The sequence below is a fragment of the Elgaria multicarinata genome, chromosome 1, assembly GCF_023053635.1.
Source record: "Elgaria multicarinata webbii isolate HBS135686 ecotype San Diego chromosome 1, rElgMul1.1.pri, whole genome shotgun sequence".
Taxonomy (NCBI): domain Eukaryota; kingdom Metazoa; phylum Chordata; class Lepidosauria; order Squamata; family Anguidae; genus Elgaria; species Elgaria multicarinata.
The window spans coordinates 105,298,191-105,317,091 of NC_086171.1; the positions used below are offsets into that span (position 1 = coordinate 105,298,191).

General features: G+C 40.7%; 2 protein-coding genes across 2 annotated transcripts in view; one reads left to right on the forward strand and one right to left on the reverse strand.

Annotated features, from left to right (window-relative positions):
• The window catches only part of STX6 (syntaxin 6), a 590,646-nt gene that overhangs the window by 435,892 nt on the left and 135,853 nt on the right, over positions 1-18,901 (reverse strand). The gene's annotated exons all lie outside the window — the stretch shown is intronic.
• Positions 1-18,901, forward strand: part of XPR1 (xenotropic and polytropic retrovirus receptor 1) — a 124,967-nt gene that overhangs the window by 59,447 nt on the left and 46,619 nt on the right. Inside the window, exons 3-4 of the mRNA XM_063134457.1 lie at positions 10,200-10,301; positions 14,604-14,827. Of these exons, the coding sequence (XP_062990527.1) occupies positions 10,200-10,301; positions 14,604-14,827 (326 nt within the window). The remainder of the gene's footprint in view (positions 1-10,199; positions 10,302-14,603; positions 14,828-18,901) is intronic.

The following is an 18,901-nucleotide window of genomic DNA, read 5'->3' on the forward strand; positions in this document are numbered from 1 at the left end:
TATTCATAGATGGCTTTCATAATCAAATCAATTCCTAATTTAGACCAAGGACTCAAAATAGTCATAGGCTGTTTTATCTGACCATTCCAATATTTCTGACATACATTGCACTCTTTTACAAACATTTCTATTTCTCTATTCCAATCTGGCCAATAAATAGCTCAAGCCATGCATTTCACGAATATGCTATAGCGCACGCACACCCACACCCTCTCACACACACACATGCACGTAGCAGAATTGAGCTCAGGTTCTCTGTTTTGATTTCAGACTCTGATTCAGATTTGGACATAGAGTTAGAAGAAGCCCAGCAAAGACAGAGTATGGGGGAGAAAATTCCCCAGGAGCCAGCAAAGAACCTTCCCTGGGGCTTAGCGAGGAGGAGGGCCAGGCTCAGAGACTGTCTTCCTCCCTCCCCATGGGAACTCGGGCTCTGTCAGGGAAGAGGGAGCTTCAGGACTGACAGATGCCAGAGCTTGCTGCCAAGTTAAGCAAGAGGAGTTGGGAGGAGGAGGAGGTGGTAGGCGTCACATCAGATTGGCTGCCCATCAGAAGTTGGGTACAGAATCCATTCACATCAACTACATTAAAAGTGAGGATGGAACTATTCTCACCAGAGCTCTCACCGTTAACCCTGATGGCTCATCACCCAACATTTGAAGGAAGATTAACAGCAATGGAAATGGCTAGGTGGAAATTCAAAGGATTCTACCACCTTAAGGATTTCTTCAAAAATGGGCAATTGATTAAGCAGGAACAATTGATAGAAAAATTAGGTCAGGAGAGTGGATAAAAATTGCACAAGCACGTGCCTTTCTCTCTCAGGCAGAAATACAAACTGCAGCTATCAGAAACGTAATGTCCTTTGAATGGGAGGTGGTGGGATATAAAGGAGCGACAAAAGGCTTGGCCTCCAATTTATATAAGTGGATAATGGCTCAGGAAGTCAGTACAAATTATTCACTTCAGATGGTCTGGGAAACAGATTTAAGAATCCAAATTGAGGGGAAAGATTGGAATGCTTTGTGGTACAGATGCCCATTTAAAACAATATCAATCAAAAATAAGGAATTAATGTTAAAACTGGCCCACAGATGGTATCTCACACCTAGGAAAATATCAGTTATGAGCCCAGGGACATCCCCAGAATGTTGGAGGGGATGATTTGGCATAGGAACATATCGTATTTCTTCGATTCTAAGACGCCATCGATTCTAAGGCGCACCCCATTTTTAGAGATGTTAATTTGGGGGGAAAAGGGCATCTTAGAATCAAAGAAATACTTCCCTCACCGCCCAGCCAACCTCCTCCCCCCCCCACGCTTTCTTCTAATGGTTGTGTCCTTTTCTTTTTTCCCTCTGTGAGAGAAGAAACTGCTGTTTGCGCGGGAAGAAGGGGGGGCGTTGAAACAAAGAGTAAACTTAACTCTCCAGTCCCGCTCTTTACTTGTCTCTGCACCAGGGGACGACGACACGTGAGTAAGTCCCATGGAAATTGATGGGACTTACGAATAAATTTGCCTAACAAAAAACCAGGCGCTTACCCAACCAGCTCCTCGCTCGCATGGCTCAAGGCTGCTGCAGGAGCTTCCTCTTTTCCTCTTACCGTATTGCTTCGATTCTAAGACGCCATTGATTCTAAGACGCGGTCCATTTTTAGAGCTGTTAATTTAGGGGGAAAAGTGCGTCTTAGAATCGAAGAATTACGGTATATACATATGTGGTGGTTTTGCCCTAAGGCAAATACTTTCTGGAAAACAGTGTTCCCGGAGATTAGCTCAATAACTTTACAGTGAGTTCATCCATCTTCTCATCTAGCATTGTTAAATTTATATAGAGGAGTAGATAGTAACTTGTTAAGTAAGAAATTAATATGCCATCTACTACTGGTGGCTAGATGGTTGATAGCCGAGTATTAGAAAGACAGCAAAGGGTTCCATATTGATAATTGGTACCAAAAGAATGGCAGATTGCTCTCTTAGAAAAACTGACTAAAAATTAAGGATCATGCGAGGGCAACTAAGTGAAGGCAAATTTGAAGGGGTATGAAGGAAATTTATTGATTTCGTGAATAAAGAAGAAGATGGGAGAATGCCTGCATTGGATATATAGAGTTATGGAGATTATATTGTGGGGAGGTAAGGAGAAAGTATCAAGTCCAGCCTTCAAGGTAGTGTCTGTTTTTGTTGCAGTTTGCTCCCACAACTGATCTGAAACAGGAACTAATTTCCTTAAACCATTGATATGAAGCTGATCCGAATCTTCATCTACTTACGCTTTATTCTGATTAAATGACTGCAACAGTGCATCATCAGCCATTACCAAATTAGTTCCAGCCTGATAATGCAGTTGAAATGAGAGCTAGCATGGAACCTGCTTGTTTCAGAACTTGGGAGAAGGATACTGTAGCATCCTAGCTAAGGAATTTTAGTTCTAGTTAAGTAATTGGTAGCAACACATTTGCACCAAACTGTAGCGCTCGCAGCAGGAGGAGGACAAACATAGATTAGGAATTGCACAGCTCAGTGTCACAAGAGAACATTGGGATGTGAGGCATAAATAGTACAGAGCCTGATGGAAATTTTCACTTGAGGAGAGCAATGAAGATGGAAATGAGGAAACCTGTAGGACAACTAAGAGCTCAAATCTTTCTTTTTTTAAAAAAATCTTATTTTTAATTTTAAAATGTCAGTGACGTTTCCTAGTTACTTATATGCAAAAAACATACCCAGGCCATAAGAGATGTCACTTGAAAACAAATGGTGGTGTTTAATATAGCTGTGAAAATCAAGTGAGATTTGAAGTGCTAGTGAGGATTGCCAGCAAGCTCAGTGAAGTCTTCACTTGCTGTAGTGATAACAACCTTCAGCCTATGATGGACTCTCAGCTCAAACCCAAGATTCTACTTCCAATATAGCTTCATCTATCTATCAGTGTGGTTTCTAAGACCCTCCTCGTAATTTATACTGACAATATGGGGAGTCCTGGACTGTTTGGGAGGAGACCATGATGCAGATTTATCCTATGTCACTGTGACCCTAGTTTCTAGGCAGTGTAACATGAGCATGAGGCGTGGCATAGGCTTCTACATGGCCCAGGGCATCTCAGGGCACAGGAATGAGCTACATTGTAGTAGTTCATCACTACCGGCATAATGTGGGATTTAATGTTTCATTTCTGTTGGGCCTGATATTTCTCTGCAGTTTCTGTTCCATGAGCACTTTGTTCTTTAAACTATCATAGCATAGTGTACTGCCTTTATACAAACCTTTGGTGTGACCATACTTGGAATACCGTGTACAGTTCTGGTCACCACACTTAAAGAAAAGATATTGTAGAGCTGGAAAAAGTGCAGAAAAAGGCAGCTAAGATGGTCAAGGAGTTGGAGCATCTCCCTTATGAGGGAAGGCTACAACAGCTGGAATTGTTTAGCTTGGAAAAAAGGTGAGTTAGGAGAGACATGATAAAAGCTTACAAAATTATGCATCATGTGGAGAAACTGCATAGGAAACACTTTTCTTCCTCTTTCATAATACTAGAACCCGGTCTCATCCCTTGAAGCTGATTGATGGGATATTCAGGACACTTAAAAGGAAGTACTTCTTCACTCAGTGCATAGTTAAACTATGGAATTCGCTACTGCAAGACAGAGATTGGGTTCAGACAACACAAAAACCAATGGTGGTTTAAATAGTCAACGGTTATTTGGCTGAAATAACTAATGCAAATAATTAACACTGTGCAGAGTTGACTATTTTAACTACCATTGGTTATTGTGTTATGTGGAGGGCACTGTAGGTTATTTCCTTGGCCACCATTGGTTATTTCGTCTGCCTCAGAGTCTCAAGGAAAGAGCAGTCAAAGCAGTGGCTGCCACTCTAGTCCAGCTGGCTGGATAGCTTTTCAGCAGCAGTGGCTGATGAGATACTAGTGTGAAGACTGAGGGGGGAGAGAGGACAGGGATGAGTGAGTCAACTCAACACTGATCCTAATCCACACCACAGTTGATTATTATCATGTTGCGCAGGGAGTACCCCCTAGATAAACAACTGTCGAGTTGATTATTACCCTACCGTTGACTATTGTGTTGTCTGAATGCAGCTGTAGTAATGGCCACTAATTTGGATGGCTTTAAAACGGGGTTAGACAAATTCCTGGAGAAGCTATCAATGGTTACTAGTCCTGGTGGCTATGTGCTACTTCCAGTATCAGAGGCAGTATGCCTATGTACATCAGTTGCTGGGGAATATGGGTGGGAGGGTGCTGTATCCCTTGTGTCCTGCTTGTGGGTTCCCTGTCGACAGCTGGTTGGCCACTGTGTGAACAGAGTGCTGGACTATATGGACCTTTGGTCTGGTCCAGCATGGCTCTTCTGGTGTTCCAAAGAGATACCAACAAGCCTGCAATATTGGTTGATTTTCATTAGTTGCCCTGTCTATGGGCAAGCACTCTAAAAATTTGGATTTAAAAAGTTAGATGGAAAGATGAGAAATGCAGTCTTTCTTTGGGAAGCTGTAACTAGCTGCCTTTTGAAAACTGCATCCACCTAGGGCCAGCTTTTTGGCTTGTAGAAAGGCTTTTGCATTCTTGTCCCTGTTCTTTCTTTGAACAAAATAAATGCACAGTAGCCTTGGGCAGCACTACTCCAGCACAGTTAAATTATTGAGTTGAAGAGAAAGTGAAGGGAAACCTATTGTTGGCAGATTGTGTTGCTTGCATACTAGTCAGTAGCCATTAAAGAGGCATCTGTGTGAAGCTAGATTAAAAATTAAGCGTTATGAAGAGCTTTTGTATGGATCTGAACTTTAATTTGACTCCGCTCCATTAGATATTTATGACATGAATGTGGAGTAAACCTTTGTATAAAATTGGAGCTCTGCTTTGTGTTGGAGGTTTATTTTTCTTTGGATTATTAATTATCAAATACTTATATTTATTTACATAGATCTACATGGCTTAGCCTGTGTAATGACTCAAACTGTGAGCTATCAACTTCATATATATCTTCAGTTATGAAGCAACTATATGGCTTCAGGGTAGCTACCTTCTTTCTGCCCCATCCCCACTTCTATCTCAATTTGCAATTAACAAATTGGACCTACGACAAAATGTTGCAGTTTGGATGCTCTTTTTCTGGATGCCAGCCAGTCATGCCCTCTTCCAGGCCGTTCTGTTCCATCCTCCACTACCCAGTTGTCTGTGCGTTCCCCTTTCCCAGCAGTTAGCCAGCATTCCATATTCATTGAGCCTTGTTTGAACATATGCTAAATTATAGATTAGGGTTACATGATAAAACTTTGACCACATGAGTTCTCCCCTCCCTTTTCCTCCTTCAGTGCAGCCATGAGGGGCAGATTGGGAACTTTTGCTTATGTTTTCATTTAACCAGTTTAGCATTACCTCTGAATCTTTAACTGTGATTTAACCTTAACAAGCCTGCTTCATAAACCATGGTCTGATGGTAATTTGTTTCATTAAACCCTTGTTAAGGCTAATCATAGCCTGTCCAGTTTTGGTCACAATGACCCTGTTCAGACAACATGCTAAGCATTTTGAGCTAAACATTATGGCTTAGCGTGTCACCTGAACCATGGCATAGTGTGTCGTCCGAACCATCCCTAACCATACTGGCTGCATAACCATGGTTTAAACACACTGCAAAAGGGTTAGCTGCCTAACCATGTCTTAGCATGTTGTCTGAACAGGCCCAATGCTAAACAGAGACTAGTTAGAAACAGAAGTGAAAGTTCCCCATCTCTGTAGGGCAGTACAGGGCAGCCTCTGTACTTATCTGGCTCATGGATGTTCCCCATCCAGCCTGCAGAGCCTTTTGATCCTTCTGCCTCCTCCAAGAGTTTACCAGAGGCTTGGAAAGGGGATGGAAACCCTCTTTTAACTCCAATCAGCCAGAGCTTCATGCTGGGGAATAATATCATCAGGCCCATGAAGGGGGTTCCAGGCCCCCACCCCATCTCAGTTCCCCTCTCCTGCTTAGGGCTACAAGCAAGGCCCGTGTGTTTGCTCATTTAAAGAACTGTGGTTGTGATTTGTTAGTATTAATATTAAAATCCTGAATGTTATTCCGGGTGTAGTCTACTGCTTCAGTCATAGATTTTGGCCACTTGAGTACTGAAAGCTGTGTTTTAGCAGAGGAACCTGAAATTTTGTGAAACTGGAACTTATATATGAGTTTCTTTTAAATTGTTATTAGCACATGTTTAGATCCACAGTTGTGCAAACTGAGGTCATGCTCATCAGCCTCTGGTGCAGCCCATTATGATCTATACTATCCACACATTTCCCCCCTAACATTCGTGGCTAAACAGGGTCACATTATAGCTCTCACAGCACTATCCTATATATGTCTACTCAAAAATAAGTCCCATTGAATTCAGCTTGTCTTATTCCTAGGCAAGTGTGTTTAGGATTGCAGCCTTAGGCTCTTGTATGGTGGAACAAAGGGAAGTTCCACTCTGGCATTTAGGGAGAAAATGTTTAAACATCTTCAACTTCTGCTTCTTGTTACAATGTTAATGAAGAAAAGACTTAATCAGCCTTTTAAGGCTTTGTTTGTTGTGCAGGCTTACTTAGGAGAGACCTCAAATCCCTATACTTGCTTGTGAACTCTCTGGAATGGTAGCTGATCTGATCTGATCAAAGTTCTGCAAGTCCTCAGTGTCCTATGACCCAGTCTCTTGCAGTAAAGGAAGTATTTCTCATATCTCATCCTTCCTCAAAGAAACTGATTCAGTTGCTTTATACATTTTCCAGTGCAACAGCATGTTTAGGTAACGTTCAATTCTTAAGTGTTAGGTGAAAATTATGAATTGTAACCAGAAGTTACCATTCTTCTGTTTAAACCGTTGACTAGGGTGACCATATTTTGGAAACCAAAAAGAAGGACAACATGGTCAGCCCCCAAGGGGACGTGCACACCAACATGTCCAGCCCCGGGGGGCGTGTTCAGCACCAAGGGGGGGTGCCCACCCAAAGATAACCTTGGTCACATATCTGATTCTACAGACACAATTAAGACAAAGCTGTTCTACATATCATCTTAATGTTAAAATCAACGAAATAAAGAACAAGTGAGACATTCAATATATCTGAAATTAACTTCACTCACTCCTACTTTAGTAGCTTTTGCTGTACTTTTGCTATAGTCTGTGTGATACATTTTCCCCTTTCCTCAAATTTCTTTTCTGACTGCATCCTCATTCCGCTGCAAGCTGCTATTGCTGTCAATGGGGCTTGCTGCCAGCTGGTGGGTGTTGTGGGTGGTGGACACTACTTCGCCCATTCTCACTTCTCACTTATATACATTAGCTTTTCATGGGTTGTGCATTGGTGCCACTTTGCACATCCATACTTTAAACTCTTGTCTTCTTCCTGCACGAACATGCGACTCTGAGACCCTTTTTATAATGCCCTGCGCTGCATGCCAGCACAGTGGGCCTAAGTTACAACAGGTGTCTCTGGGTTGTCTGTGCAGCCTCTGTTTCTCTAAGTCATTGCCGCCGAACCAAAATCTTCAGCCTCAAGCAATCTCCCTCCCTCTCTCTTTGCCAAAGTCTCCCAACACTTGTGGCTGGGAGTATTACTTATTGCAGCTTATTGCTTGATCATGTTAGGTGACTCTTACTTTAAAAACCTCTGCCGCCAGCTGCCTCGACCTCCTCTCTTCCTGCACAACCTCTTGACTGTGATGCACTCCTAAAACGCTGGGTGGCAAGGCAGCTTCTCAGGGCCAAGCTGCAGGTGAATCTGGGTTACCTTCAGCCTCTCTCTGCCTTATGCTAGCCAGCAAGTGTCTCCATTGTGCATCCTCAAACAACCGCCCCCCCCTCTCTTCCAAAGTCTCCCAATATTCCAGCCAGGCTGTGCTCTTGTACCCTGTGGCTGTGGGAAGGGTGCCAGCTTATAGCTTGGTCACATCCGGTGACTCTTGTTTCAAAAAACCTCTGCCGCCAGCCACCTCTGCCTGCACCAACACTGGACTCTGAGACGCTATTGAAAGGCTGTGTATGGCATGCCAGCCTCTCAGGGCTCAGCTACAGCCATCTCTGAGTTGTGTCTTCAGTCTAACTCTGTCTTTAAGAGATATGCCTGCCAGCCAAAGCTGCAAATTATCTATTTTTCTCTGACATGCACTTCAAACCTTCTGCACTGCATGTCAGCAATGCAGACAAAGCCTAGATCACAAATGAACAAAGGGAAGGGGTAGCGAAGCAAAGCAAAGCAATGACATGCCAGGTTCCAATATCTGCAGCCACAGGACATCCACAAAGATGAGAGCCTCTCTCTCGACTGGCACCTCACTGTTGGTCATGAGAGTTTTTCTATAAGGATGACCTTTTACTGTCCATGATGTGGAACTCAAAGTAAAAGGCCTCTGGCCTGTAGTGTTTTACCCTGTGGGCTGCTTTGACTGACCTCTCCTTGATCTGTGAACACCTTGCCTCTGCTGAGTTCCAGGTGCCTGACTGCCTACCAAATCTGCAACAGGAAAGGTGCTCTGCTCGCCCAGCACTTCTTAGCTAAAAACTGGAGATCCCCTTGATGCCAAGGGCTAAAACTTCTCAAGGTGCAACACCCCAAAGAGGAGGTTTGACAACTTGAGTTTGATGGATATGGCTCCAGCGATTTTTTAAAAATAATAATTTTAAAATAAATTTTAGAAAATTCCTAAAAATCAATGGATGAACAAGCCTGCTTCAAACTTGGCAAACCTAAAGCCCTACGTAAGAGCTCTCAAGGTGCCAAGTTTCATCTCTCTATCTTTGAAAATGACAGGTTTTTTTAAATAATAACGTTAAAACCTAAAACTTTTTTAAAATTCTAAAATTCAATGGATGAACAGATATGCTTCAAATTGGGCATGGCTAAAGCTCTCCTTAAGAGCAACCACTTCCGCAGTGGAAAGATTCAGCATAGCTCTGCTAGTGCTATTTGAGATTGTGGAATGTCACCCTTGGATACTGCCCATAAATGTACTTTGGAATAAGGAGGTGAAATAATTATGCTGTGGGCCTTACTTACCAATTAGGCCTATTGTTAGCATTGCTAATTTTCACAATATTGTATTCCAAATCAATCTTGTTCTGAATTTTGTTTATTTTTCTGCATCTTTCTCAAAACATGGTGCACTAGTCTCCAGTGAAGTGCCTCTTGAAATCATAGCCATATTTCTTACTCCCTCTTGGATGTAGCATTTCTGTTGATTTGATTCATTAAGTACTGCTGCTTGCTATTGCAAATCAGTTTTGAAAGTAAAACCTTGAAATACACAAAATGTCTTTGGGCTATAAAATGGTAATAATCTTGATTTTTCCATTTAATCAGAAAAATCACCTGAATTTTATATACCTACACTGCAGTTTTTCAGCAAAGAGTTCTGGGTTCTTCTGTGTTTGCTTAAAAAGGTACTGGGCATTAAATCCTTATTTGATATTTATTTATTACAATCATTTAAATCTCACTTTTGCATTGGATATGCCCAAGATGGCTAATGGCAAGCAAATATAAACAATAAAAATATTTTACTATTAAGCTATGAAAGAAAGCTTAATAAATTCCCTAATGCAAAATAATCTGAAATATAAGTACATCAGTGTGTTTAATATTGACAAGGATTCCAGAACAAATTGTATTCAATTATTATGGCTCTGGAATAGAATTCAGCACACCATTGTACTTCATCTGAGGTGCATAAGAGAAGCTAGTACCTGTTCCATAGTCTTAGGCATATCGGTTCTCAAAATGTCCTCTAACAATACCACATGTTCATATCTCTATAGAACTAACAGTTATCATGGGTACCTGTTAAAGGAGCTTTCCCCAGCCTAGTCTCTTCCAGATGTGTTAGACTGAAACTTCAAGCATTTCTGACCATTACCCATACTACCTGGGGCTGATGAGAGCTGGTCAAAAATATCAGAAGGACAGCGAGTTTGGGAAAGCTGTATTGCAGTAACAAAAACTGCCAAAAGAAATGCCCATTCAAATCCAAAGCATTTGTTACTTTGGGGAGTCTCAATGATTTTATTTTTCTGGACAATTTTACCTGTTCCAAGAGAAAGCTTGTCCTCCAGAGAAATATTTCACAGTTGCTACTTAAAAAGGCCAGGATTAAAAGTGGCATGGATTTCGAATGTCTTGATGCTTTTACAGATTTGGGATTTTTTCTCTTTCTTTCCCCAGTCACAGATGAAGACACGGTAAAGAGGTATTTTGCCAAGTTTGAAGAGAAATTTTTTCAAACCTGTGAGAAGGAACTTGCCAAAATCAACACATTTTATTCAGGTAAGAGGTTTGTCTTCAGCTACTTTGGAGGGGAACAGGGGAAAAGTTTATTCAATCTTTATATCACCGCTGAAGAAGTTGTGGTGCTGGCAACAATATGTATTTTATAGAAAATACTTTATGCCTACTTAATCATTACCATTAGATTTACCTATTAGGGTCCCCAGACTCCTTAACTTCTTTTTTAAAAGCCTATGACTGTGTTCAGATGATACTATAAGCAACGGTGAGTTAAATAGTCAACGGTGTGTTATTGTGTCTTCTGTCAGGACTTTTTCACACCACAGTTAGTTATTTGGCCAAAATAACCAATACAAATAACCAGTGCTGTGCAGAGTTGATTATTTGAACAACCGTTAGTTATTGTGTCATGTGTCAGGCACCGTTGACTGTTTTGTAGCACACAGTTGGTCTCCTGGATTTAGGTAGCCTTTTAGGCATGGAAATGGGTTCATTAAGAGCATTGTGGAGCTTCCGTATCTTTTAATCAAAACAGTTTATTTTTCCTTCTTCCTGGCACCTATTCTCTCCTCTTTGCCTGGCAAGGGGACTTGCACATTCAGTTCTAAGGGGAAACTAATATCTTCATTTTCTTTTAACAGCAGAACGGTGGAATGGATGCCTTTTTTCAGTGTGGGTTATCAGTCGGCTAGAGCAACTAAGTTAAAGTTCTTTCCCTCTTCTATGCCTACCCCTGCCGCCCAGGCTGAGAGAAAGAGAACTTTACAAGAGCAGTGTAGCTGTCAAAGCCAGCCACAAGAGGATGCTGATCTCTGGGCTGTTTTTTACCCCCAGGATGTTCATGAAGTGGCACTGATGGATTTGGGGGGTGGCAGTGTATCCCTAACTAGATAACATAAGGAGCATTACACTTATGGAGGATCAGGGCTGTCTGGTCAATCTGGAAGAGTTCCCTGCATTCAGAACAAATCATTGATTATCCAGGGTTGACAATTTAGATTACATTATAGGTTTGAATAATATTGGAAAAAAGATAGTGCAAACCTCTGATGGCCATTATAAATGCAGGCCAGACCACATGGGCCTGGCAGTGCTTCTGGGGATGCTGGTATCTTATCAAGGCTTGGTAGCATGTTCAGGTTCCCTATTGCAGAAATTCCTTTTACTCTACCAGAAACAAGTCCAGAACATATGTCTGAAGTCAGGGAAGTCTGGTTAGTAAATATGTTAGCCACATCAACTATGGTTTAATTGTGGTCCATAGTTTAACCAGTTCCTCCTAGTTAGGATTTAAAAAGAAACTCTGGTTAGTTTAAAAGTGAAAGCTTCTGATTTTGTGGTCATGCTAGAAAAAGAATAGAGAGGGTGTGACCCCAAGGATCATGCACGTAATGCTATACCATGGTTTAATGTTATGTCTTAAAAGGTGTTATGTCATATCAGTGATGTGAGTTTTCCAGAAAATTTTGAACTGGAAAATTTGCATAGGGTCATTTGTATCAGAAAAAAATCAGTTTGTATTGGAAAATCACTATAGAGTGATTTAATATAGTATGTTTACTTAAATACAAGTAAACTAAACAAAACAAAGCTAAAAAAGTATCCCATGTTAATTTTTTGCCCCAGTACACTTGAAATATTTGAGAAAGCACATAATGTGACTTTAAATATGTTATGTAAACAGTTTTATTGGAATACTAGCAAAAATGTAAAGACAATAGTATGTACTTCCTTTACATTGTTAAAATTTAAGAAAGAAACAGAGGTACTGAAAACTGTTGACACACTAATTCAATCTTCCCTAACCTAGGGCCCTCCAGATATTTTGGATTTCAACAACCAGCATCTTTCAGTCCGTATGGCTGGCTGGGGATGCTGAGAGTTGTAGTCCAACAAATCTGGAAGGAAGGCTGCACTATTTAATTTTAGCAACCCAAAGATACTGAAGTTGTTGGGGCACCTTCAGTTATCCTTATTAGCTCCATTTCACACTGAGACATTTATGTAACTCAGTGGAATATATGTATGCTCTCACATACTTGTTAGGGACAATCACTTGAAAAAATTAATTACAACTTTGAAACTGTTAAATTTACCTAATACTGTATTTGCAATTGACAACCATTCATTATTACTAATGAACTTAGGAGAAAAAGTTGTGCGGAAAAATAAAGCGCTGCAATTTTTTCCAGAAAAAATTCCACCACACATTAATGTTTATCATGGGACCTGGTTTTCGGGTTGAATGTCCAAAGCAATAAGATGAATACTTCTGAGCATATGTTGAATGTTTTCTCCAGACTGCCAAATAGCCAGAATCAACCACAGATTTTGAATAAGATAGGATCAGTGATTGTGCCTTTGAGGTAGATCTAAGTCTGTAATCCCTTACTGCAAATTAAAGCCCTGCATAGGCAGGTCATTAAGCTGCCATGTTTAGAGAGTGCTTCCATTCCTATTAAAGGAAAGGATTTATTTACATTAGGGATGCTCCTTATTGCAAACACCTTAACCATGGCTTGGCTTCTTGTTCGTCATGACACCTGACCTTTTGTTTATATAGAGAGTATCTGTTTGCATAGTCAGCCTTACAGGTTCACAGCAGTCAGTGTGGCATTGACAGTTTGTTTGTTAGGTCAGGGAGTGTCTGGGAATGTGATCGACAGTAACAAAATCTTGGCAAGTGTCCCAGAAGGTATTGCTTTTCTTGTGTCTTAGCCAGAGAGGCTTTCCTTCTGGCAGTATAGTCAGCAAGTAACACAGCATGAACTAAATCTTAGGTAGAAGCTATAGATCAACAATGCAAGTTTGTTGAAACAGTCCAGTGGTACAGGTAACATGTATGTGTGGTAAGGCTAGTCCTATGATCATATTTATACTTGTGCTGCTCTGGCATGTGCCCATTCAGTTAGTGTTATAATGAAGAACCAGATGTTTTGAAGTATTTACTACCTTGTAATATTAAATAAATTAAATTCTTGTCTTGCCTTTGTTGCCAGTTGCAGAGAAATACACTTCCCATTTTGGCCAACATTTCTAGACACTCTTAAAGATAGGTATTGTATTCACAAAGAAAGTAAAGAGGGAATAAAAAACTTTACTTACTTTCACCAAAATTCTTTCATCTTTGAAGTTCAGATGTTCCTCTTTGGAAGTTCTGAGGCGTAAGGTTCTGAATGTTTTTGACATTTGGTGGATTTCCCTAAAAAGCATTATCAGTAGCAGGAGGTGGTTGTACCAGATATAATTGTCGATCAGACTATGTTATCTAAGTTGCTAACACATTGAAAGGCTCTCTGGAGATCATGTATTCTAAAATGCATAGATAACAGCAGGTCTTATTCCACTGTTAACAGTTATCACTGCATCAGAAAGATAAACCCCAATTAGGCCTTCATTTAAAGTTGTGTGCTCACAAAATCCCTGTCAAGGCTTGCATTTATTTTGATTCTTTCCTGTTCTGTCAGATGAACCATCATAAGGAATTGGCCTTGCAGAAAGAAGTGCCATATGGTAGCTGGATAGTATTCACTTCGGCATCTATAGATGCTGTAGAATTTATTGTCTTAAGAAATGCTATCAAATGAAATTTAATCCCTGCTACGATTACATGGCGTGAAGCTAGTAATCTGCAAGTCAGGAGGGGAAAGTGCTTGCTTTAACTTACTGAATTGGGTTTGTATTCAAAAGGATTAAAATGCTTTGTCTCAAAGCCAAAAAAGGTACTGTTGGCTATTAGCAGTAATAGCTAAGCTGAAGCTACAGAAAGATCAGTCTGAACATATTTAATGATGATGATCTTGAAATTGCGCAGATGACTTTAATTGTACACATGAAAAATATACAAGAATACTTTTTCTTCTTTAGATATATCAGATCCTGCCACACTGATCCATGCCTCTGTAACTTCTAGGCTTGATTACTGCAATGTGCTCTCTTGGAGTTGTCTTGTTTTCTGTCATGTTCTAACCATGTGCTCTGGAATTATAAATAGGAACTATTTCCAGAGGTATAGCCTTGTTAGTCTGTTGCAGCGAAACCAAGAAAATCTTGTGGCATCTCTTGTGTCCCTTCATAAAGCATACAAACTCAGTCCCTTGTAGACCATAAAAGCAGGCCTACTCTCCAAGTCAGCACGGTTTGACAGAGGCTTAGACTGACTTAAAAGAATAGATAGAGAACACTGTTACCTTTCCCCAGTATACACTAAGGTTGGTTTTCTGTCAATATGGTTATGTCACATGTTCATACAATGTTCCTAATTAAATATCCTGAAGTTAATTTGGGGTTCATGCTCATTTGTAGCATTGTATGATCACATTCCATTGTTTTTATCTATAGAGAAGCTTGCAGAAGCACAGCGCAGGTTTGCTACACTACAGAATGAATTACAGTCGACTTTGGATGCACAAAAAGAAACCAGTGGTCTTACTACTCTACGGCAGCGTAAAAAGCCTGTCTTCCATCTGTCCCATGAGGAGCGTGTTCAGCATAGGAACATCAAAGACCTAAAACTGGCCTTCAGTGAGTTCTACCTCAGCCTCATCCTACTGCAGAACTATCAGGTACAAACCATGCTCATTAAAGGCACTGTGATCTCATTTGCTTGTTTTTCCATTGAATCATATGTTTGTTTGTTTGCTTTATTTATTTATTACATTTCTATACTTTGGCCCAGTAGCCGAAGATCTCTGGCTGGTTTGCAGTAATTAAAGACAAAGGAGGAGGCAAACTCAAAGGAAGGAAGAAAATTAATTGTGCTCTCTGCGTTTTGGAGAAGAAGTCTCCTTCTTCGGGAACTGTTTTTAGTTCTTTTGAAATTCCTTAACTATAAGAACGAAAATATTTTCTTCTTTTTAGATGCTTGTATGCACTTTTTTTAGCATTTATAACTCATAAAGGAGACTTCTTCTCCGAAACACGTAGAACACAATAAATTTTCTTTCTCCCTTTGAGTTTGCCTCCTCCTTCGTCTTTAGTTTACGTTGCCTTTCCCTCCTTCACAATATTAAAACCATAAAATACAACATGAGAAGATAAAATTTAAAACTACAGTATAAAGTAAAAAATAGAAATAAAAACCTAAATAAAACCTAGCAGCAATGTAAAGATTTAAAATACACTAACAGATTTTAAACAACAGAAACTGAAAGACTAAAGTGCCTGGGGAAAAAAGAATGTCTTCACCTGGCATTGATAGGAGCACAATGTAGCTGCCAGGAGAGCCTCTCTGGGAAGCTCATTCTACAACTGGGGTGCCACAACAGAAAAGGCCCTCTTCTTAGCAGTCCTCCACCTCACTTCCTTTGGCAGGGGCTTCTGAAGAAAGATCACTGAGGATGATCTTAGGGTCCAGACAAGTATATATGGGAAAAGATGAACTTCACGTAACCTGGGAATTAACCTGGGAACCTCAAATCTTTTTTTCTTTTGCTGGGATTTATAGTTTGCCAGCTTTCTATCCATCTGATTAAATAAATGTAAGAAACGTTTGGGTGAGATCATTTAAAAAATTAGGTTCTGTTCTACATCAAGATTCAGGGGATTATAAACTTACCACACACTTAAATGGTGAGCTTGACCCTGCAGCTCATTTTCAACACTCCAGACTATGGTTTACAGCAGAGGTGAGGAACTGCAGACCTCCAGATGGTGTTAGATTTCATTTCCCATCAACCCCAGTCAGAATGCCCTATGGTCAGGGATGATGGGAGGTCACATGTTCCTCGTGCCTGGTTTACAAGCTCTTCTGAACTGGCACAGAGGCTGTGAGCAGAGTTGTATCATTATATTGGTACAAATCCATCTGTCAGTCATTTTTGAACCTGGATTGTGCATATCATTTGTGCTTGGTGGGTTGCTAGCTAAAAACAAGAATTGGAAGACTCTATGACTTCTGGGGGGAGAGTTAGGTAAAGAAGAGATTTAGTGTTGGGGTTCAATGCATCAGGGACGGGGATCAATATTTTGGTTAAGTCACTCCGGTCTGCAAGTTTTTGATGCTCCCAAAATTGTCATTGTGCCTGGCCCCTCAGGTCATATGGTGAAACTGCCTTATGTACTGGCAGCCTCTCCCAGGATCACAGGTAGAGAGAGATCTTCTCCATCACTTTCTAGCCATGCTTTTAGCTGGAGATGTGGGTCTATCAATCTGGAACTTCCTTCACACAATGCATGTGCTTTACTTTTAAGCTACCATTTTCATACCATACCATCCATGTCATCTCCACATGCAATGCACAATCATGCTCCCAGGCAATGGTGCAGCTAAGGCTGTACTTTGGGGCAAAGTTCCAGGGCCCCACAGCACAAACCACCACCACTACCCATGATCACCCAGAGAGTAGCAGGTAATGGGAGAAGCTGCAAATGGGCCTACCATTGCTGCAGATTCCTTTTTTTCTTATTTGTAAAAACACAACTGTAGTCAGTGGGCAGCCAATTGAGTATATTCTTGGTCACAGATGCTCATTTTATTACCTTTACTTTAAAAATATATTGTTCTTTCTACAACCAAATGGAGCTTATTCTCAAGTAAAAGTGTTTAGCATCAGAAGGAAATGCCATTTTATTCCTGTAGTCATGACTACAGGAATAAAACTACGATTTAAGTGAGTTTAAAATGCAAAACTGCACATGTTAAGAGAATTTATTTTGGAATGTCAGTGGAGGGTTGGGAGCAAAGAAAAGAATTAGCTGTGAAGTAACACAACATGGTCATCTAAAGCCCCCACTGTAAAACCATTAAGTCCATGGTCTAAATTTACCCAGTTGCACCACTATTCCCAGGAAAAGCCCACAACTCTCCCCCATCACAGACTTTCCATAGCCCTTATGAGAGCAGAAACTGTAATGCCTACAGGACTCCTCTTAGATAGGGGCTTTAATCACTGGCAGACAAAATACAGTCAGCCACTACCTGCGTTTGGCTACAGAAAAAGTTTGGTTTGTGCTGTGGGGCCCTGGACCTTTTTACACAGAAGAAAAGAAGACTTTTCATTGTTTTACACAGAAGAAAAGAAGGATTTTCATTGTAATCACACCAACAGGCCAACTTCATAGCATAGTGGCCAGGAGGCCTGCATTTAGAAACAAGAGGTGAGAGCATTAAAAAGGACATTAGGCCCTGCCTGTCCATGAGGTCCCCGTTAATAGTGGGTGCATAATCCAACTTTAGGGTTGGCAACTTTTCCACTTGTAACATTGTCCTCAAAAACAATGGTTTTCTTTTTGCTTAGGAATGAATGGCAGCCATTCAGTAACGTGGGAAAAGATACTCAGTTATATCACTGGGGGTAGAGGCTAAGCTTAGAGTGAAGTAGGTGTTGCATTCAACCATGTCCCAAACTGCAATTGCCTTACATTGTCCCATAGAATTCAGTGGGAACTATTGAGAATTAACAACCCCTATTTCCTTGGCTCCATCAGTCAGCACAACCTTATTCTTGATGGTGTTTCTTTAAGGTGAAAATATGTTAGAATGCTTCCCCACATTAAATACAACAAAAATCTCCCCACAAGTAGAAAACTAGCAAAACAGAATATGGGCTGTGCTGGCATCTCTCTCTCTCTCTCTCTCTCTCTCTCTCTCTCTCTGTCTCCTTGCTGTGCAACTTTTCTACGTGCGGGGATGCTGTTTTAGTTTTTATATGGGAGAGCATTCCTCCAGTCTGAAGTGTTATAATAGAGTCTGCCACCACATGATTCTGTTATCTCATTCTCCATATGGTTGCCATTTTCCAATTCTCTACATTTCAGTAGTTTAATTCATATACTGTATATTGTAAACTGTTAGCTAATTATGCAAATTCTGTTCTCATTTTGTTTGAAAAATGCATGTTTTGAATTACATTTTTAAACATTTTAAAAATGCACCACATCTCCATGCAAGTCAGAAGAACTAGGCTCCTGCATGCAATTGAATGCTGGAGCTGAGAAGTGAGAGCGGGGTGGGTGGTATGAGGAGGCCATTGAACTAGACTGACCTTGCTGTCATTTGAAGTATGTATGCTGTGCGGTAGTTTTCCCTGGAAATCCAAACCAGTCATCAAAAGGGAGTGACCAGATGGGCAGATGGTGGTAATCACTCCTACTGCTGCATCTTACAGCACAGTTGAACAACCCTGAGGCTCAAACTACACATGATTGGGTTTACTTTTTTAAGTAAGAAAATGCTGTGTTTGTGCGTGCATCAATTTGACCACAGCAGTGGCCCTGAGGGGTATTGTTTAATGCATTCCCTTTGGGTTGCTTTTGTGATAAAAATTGCCCGTAGGTAAAAAGAAAAAAGCAGTTAATTGCCACCTTCTCCCTTAGGACTGCTGGTGCAACCAACTTCACTATAACCTAACTGCATTTCTCTAAAACAAAACAATACCCCAAAATGCCAGCAGACTGGATAAAACTGGCCTACACTGCAAATGTGTGTCTCCCTTCAGAAATATGGGTATAACAACACTGGCCCACTTTGTGGGGCTGATGTAAGCAATACTCTCTCAGTATTAATGGACTCCATTTTGATTGGCATTGGTGCAGGAATTTTTGAAAAGTTTACTATCTTTTAAAAACACACAGAACATTTTTCATATGAAATAAGACATGAGTTAAGAGTATCCTCTCCTGTCTGTGCTGATAATTTG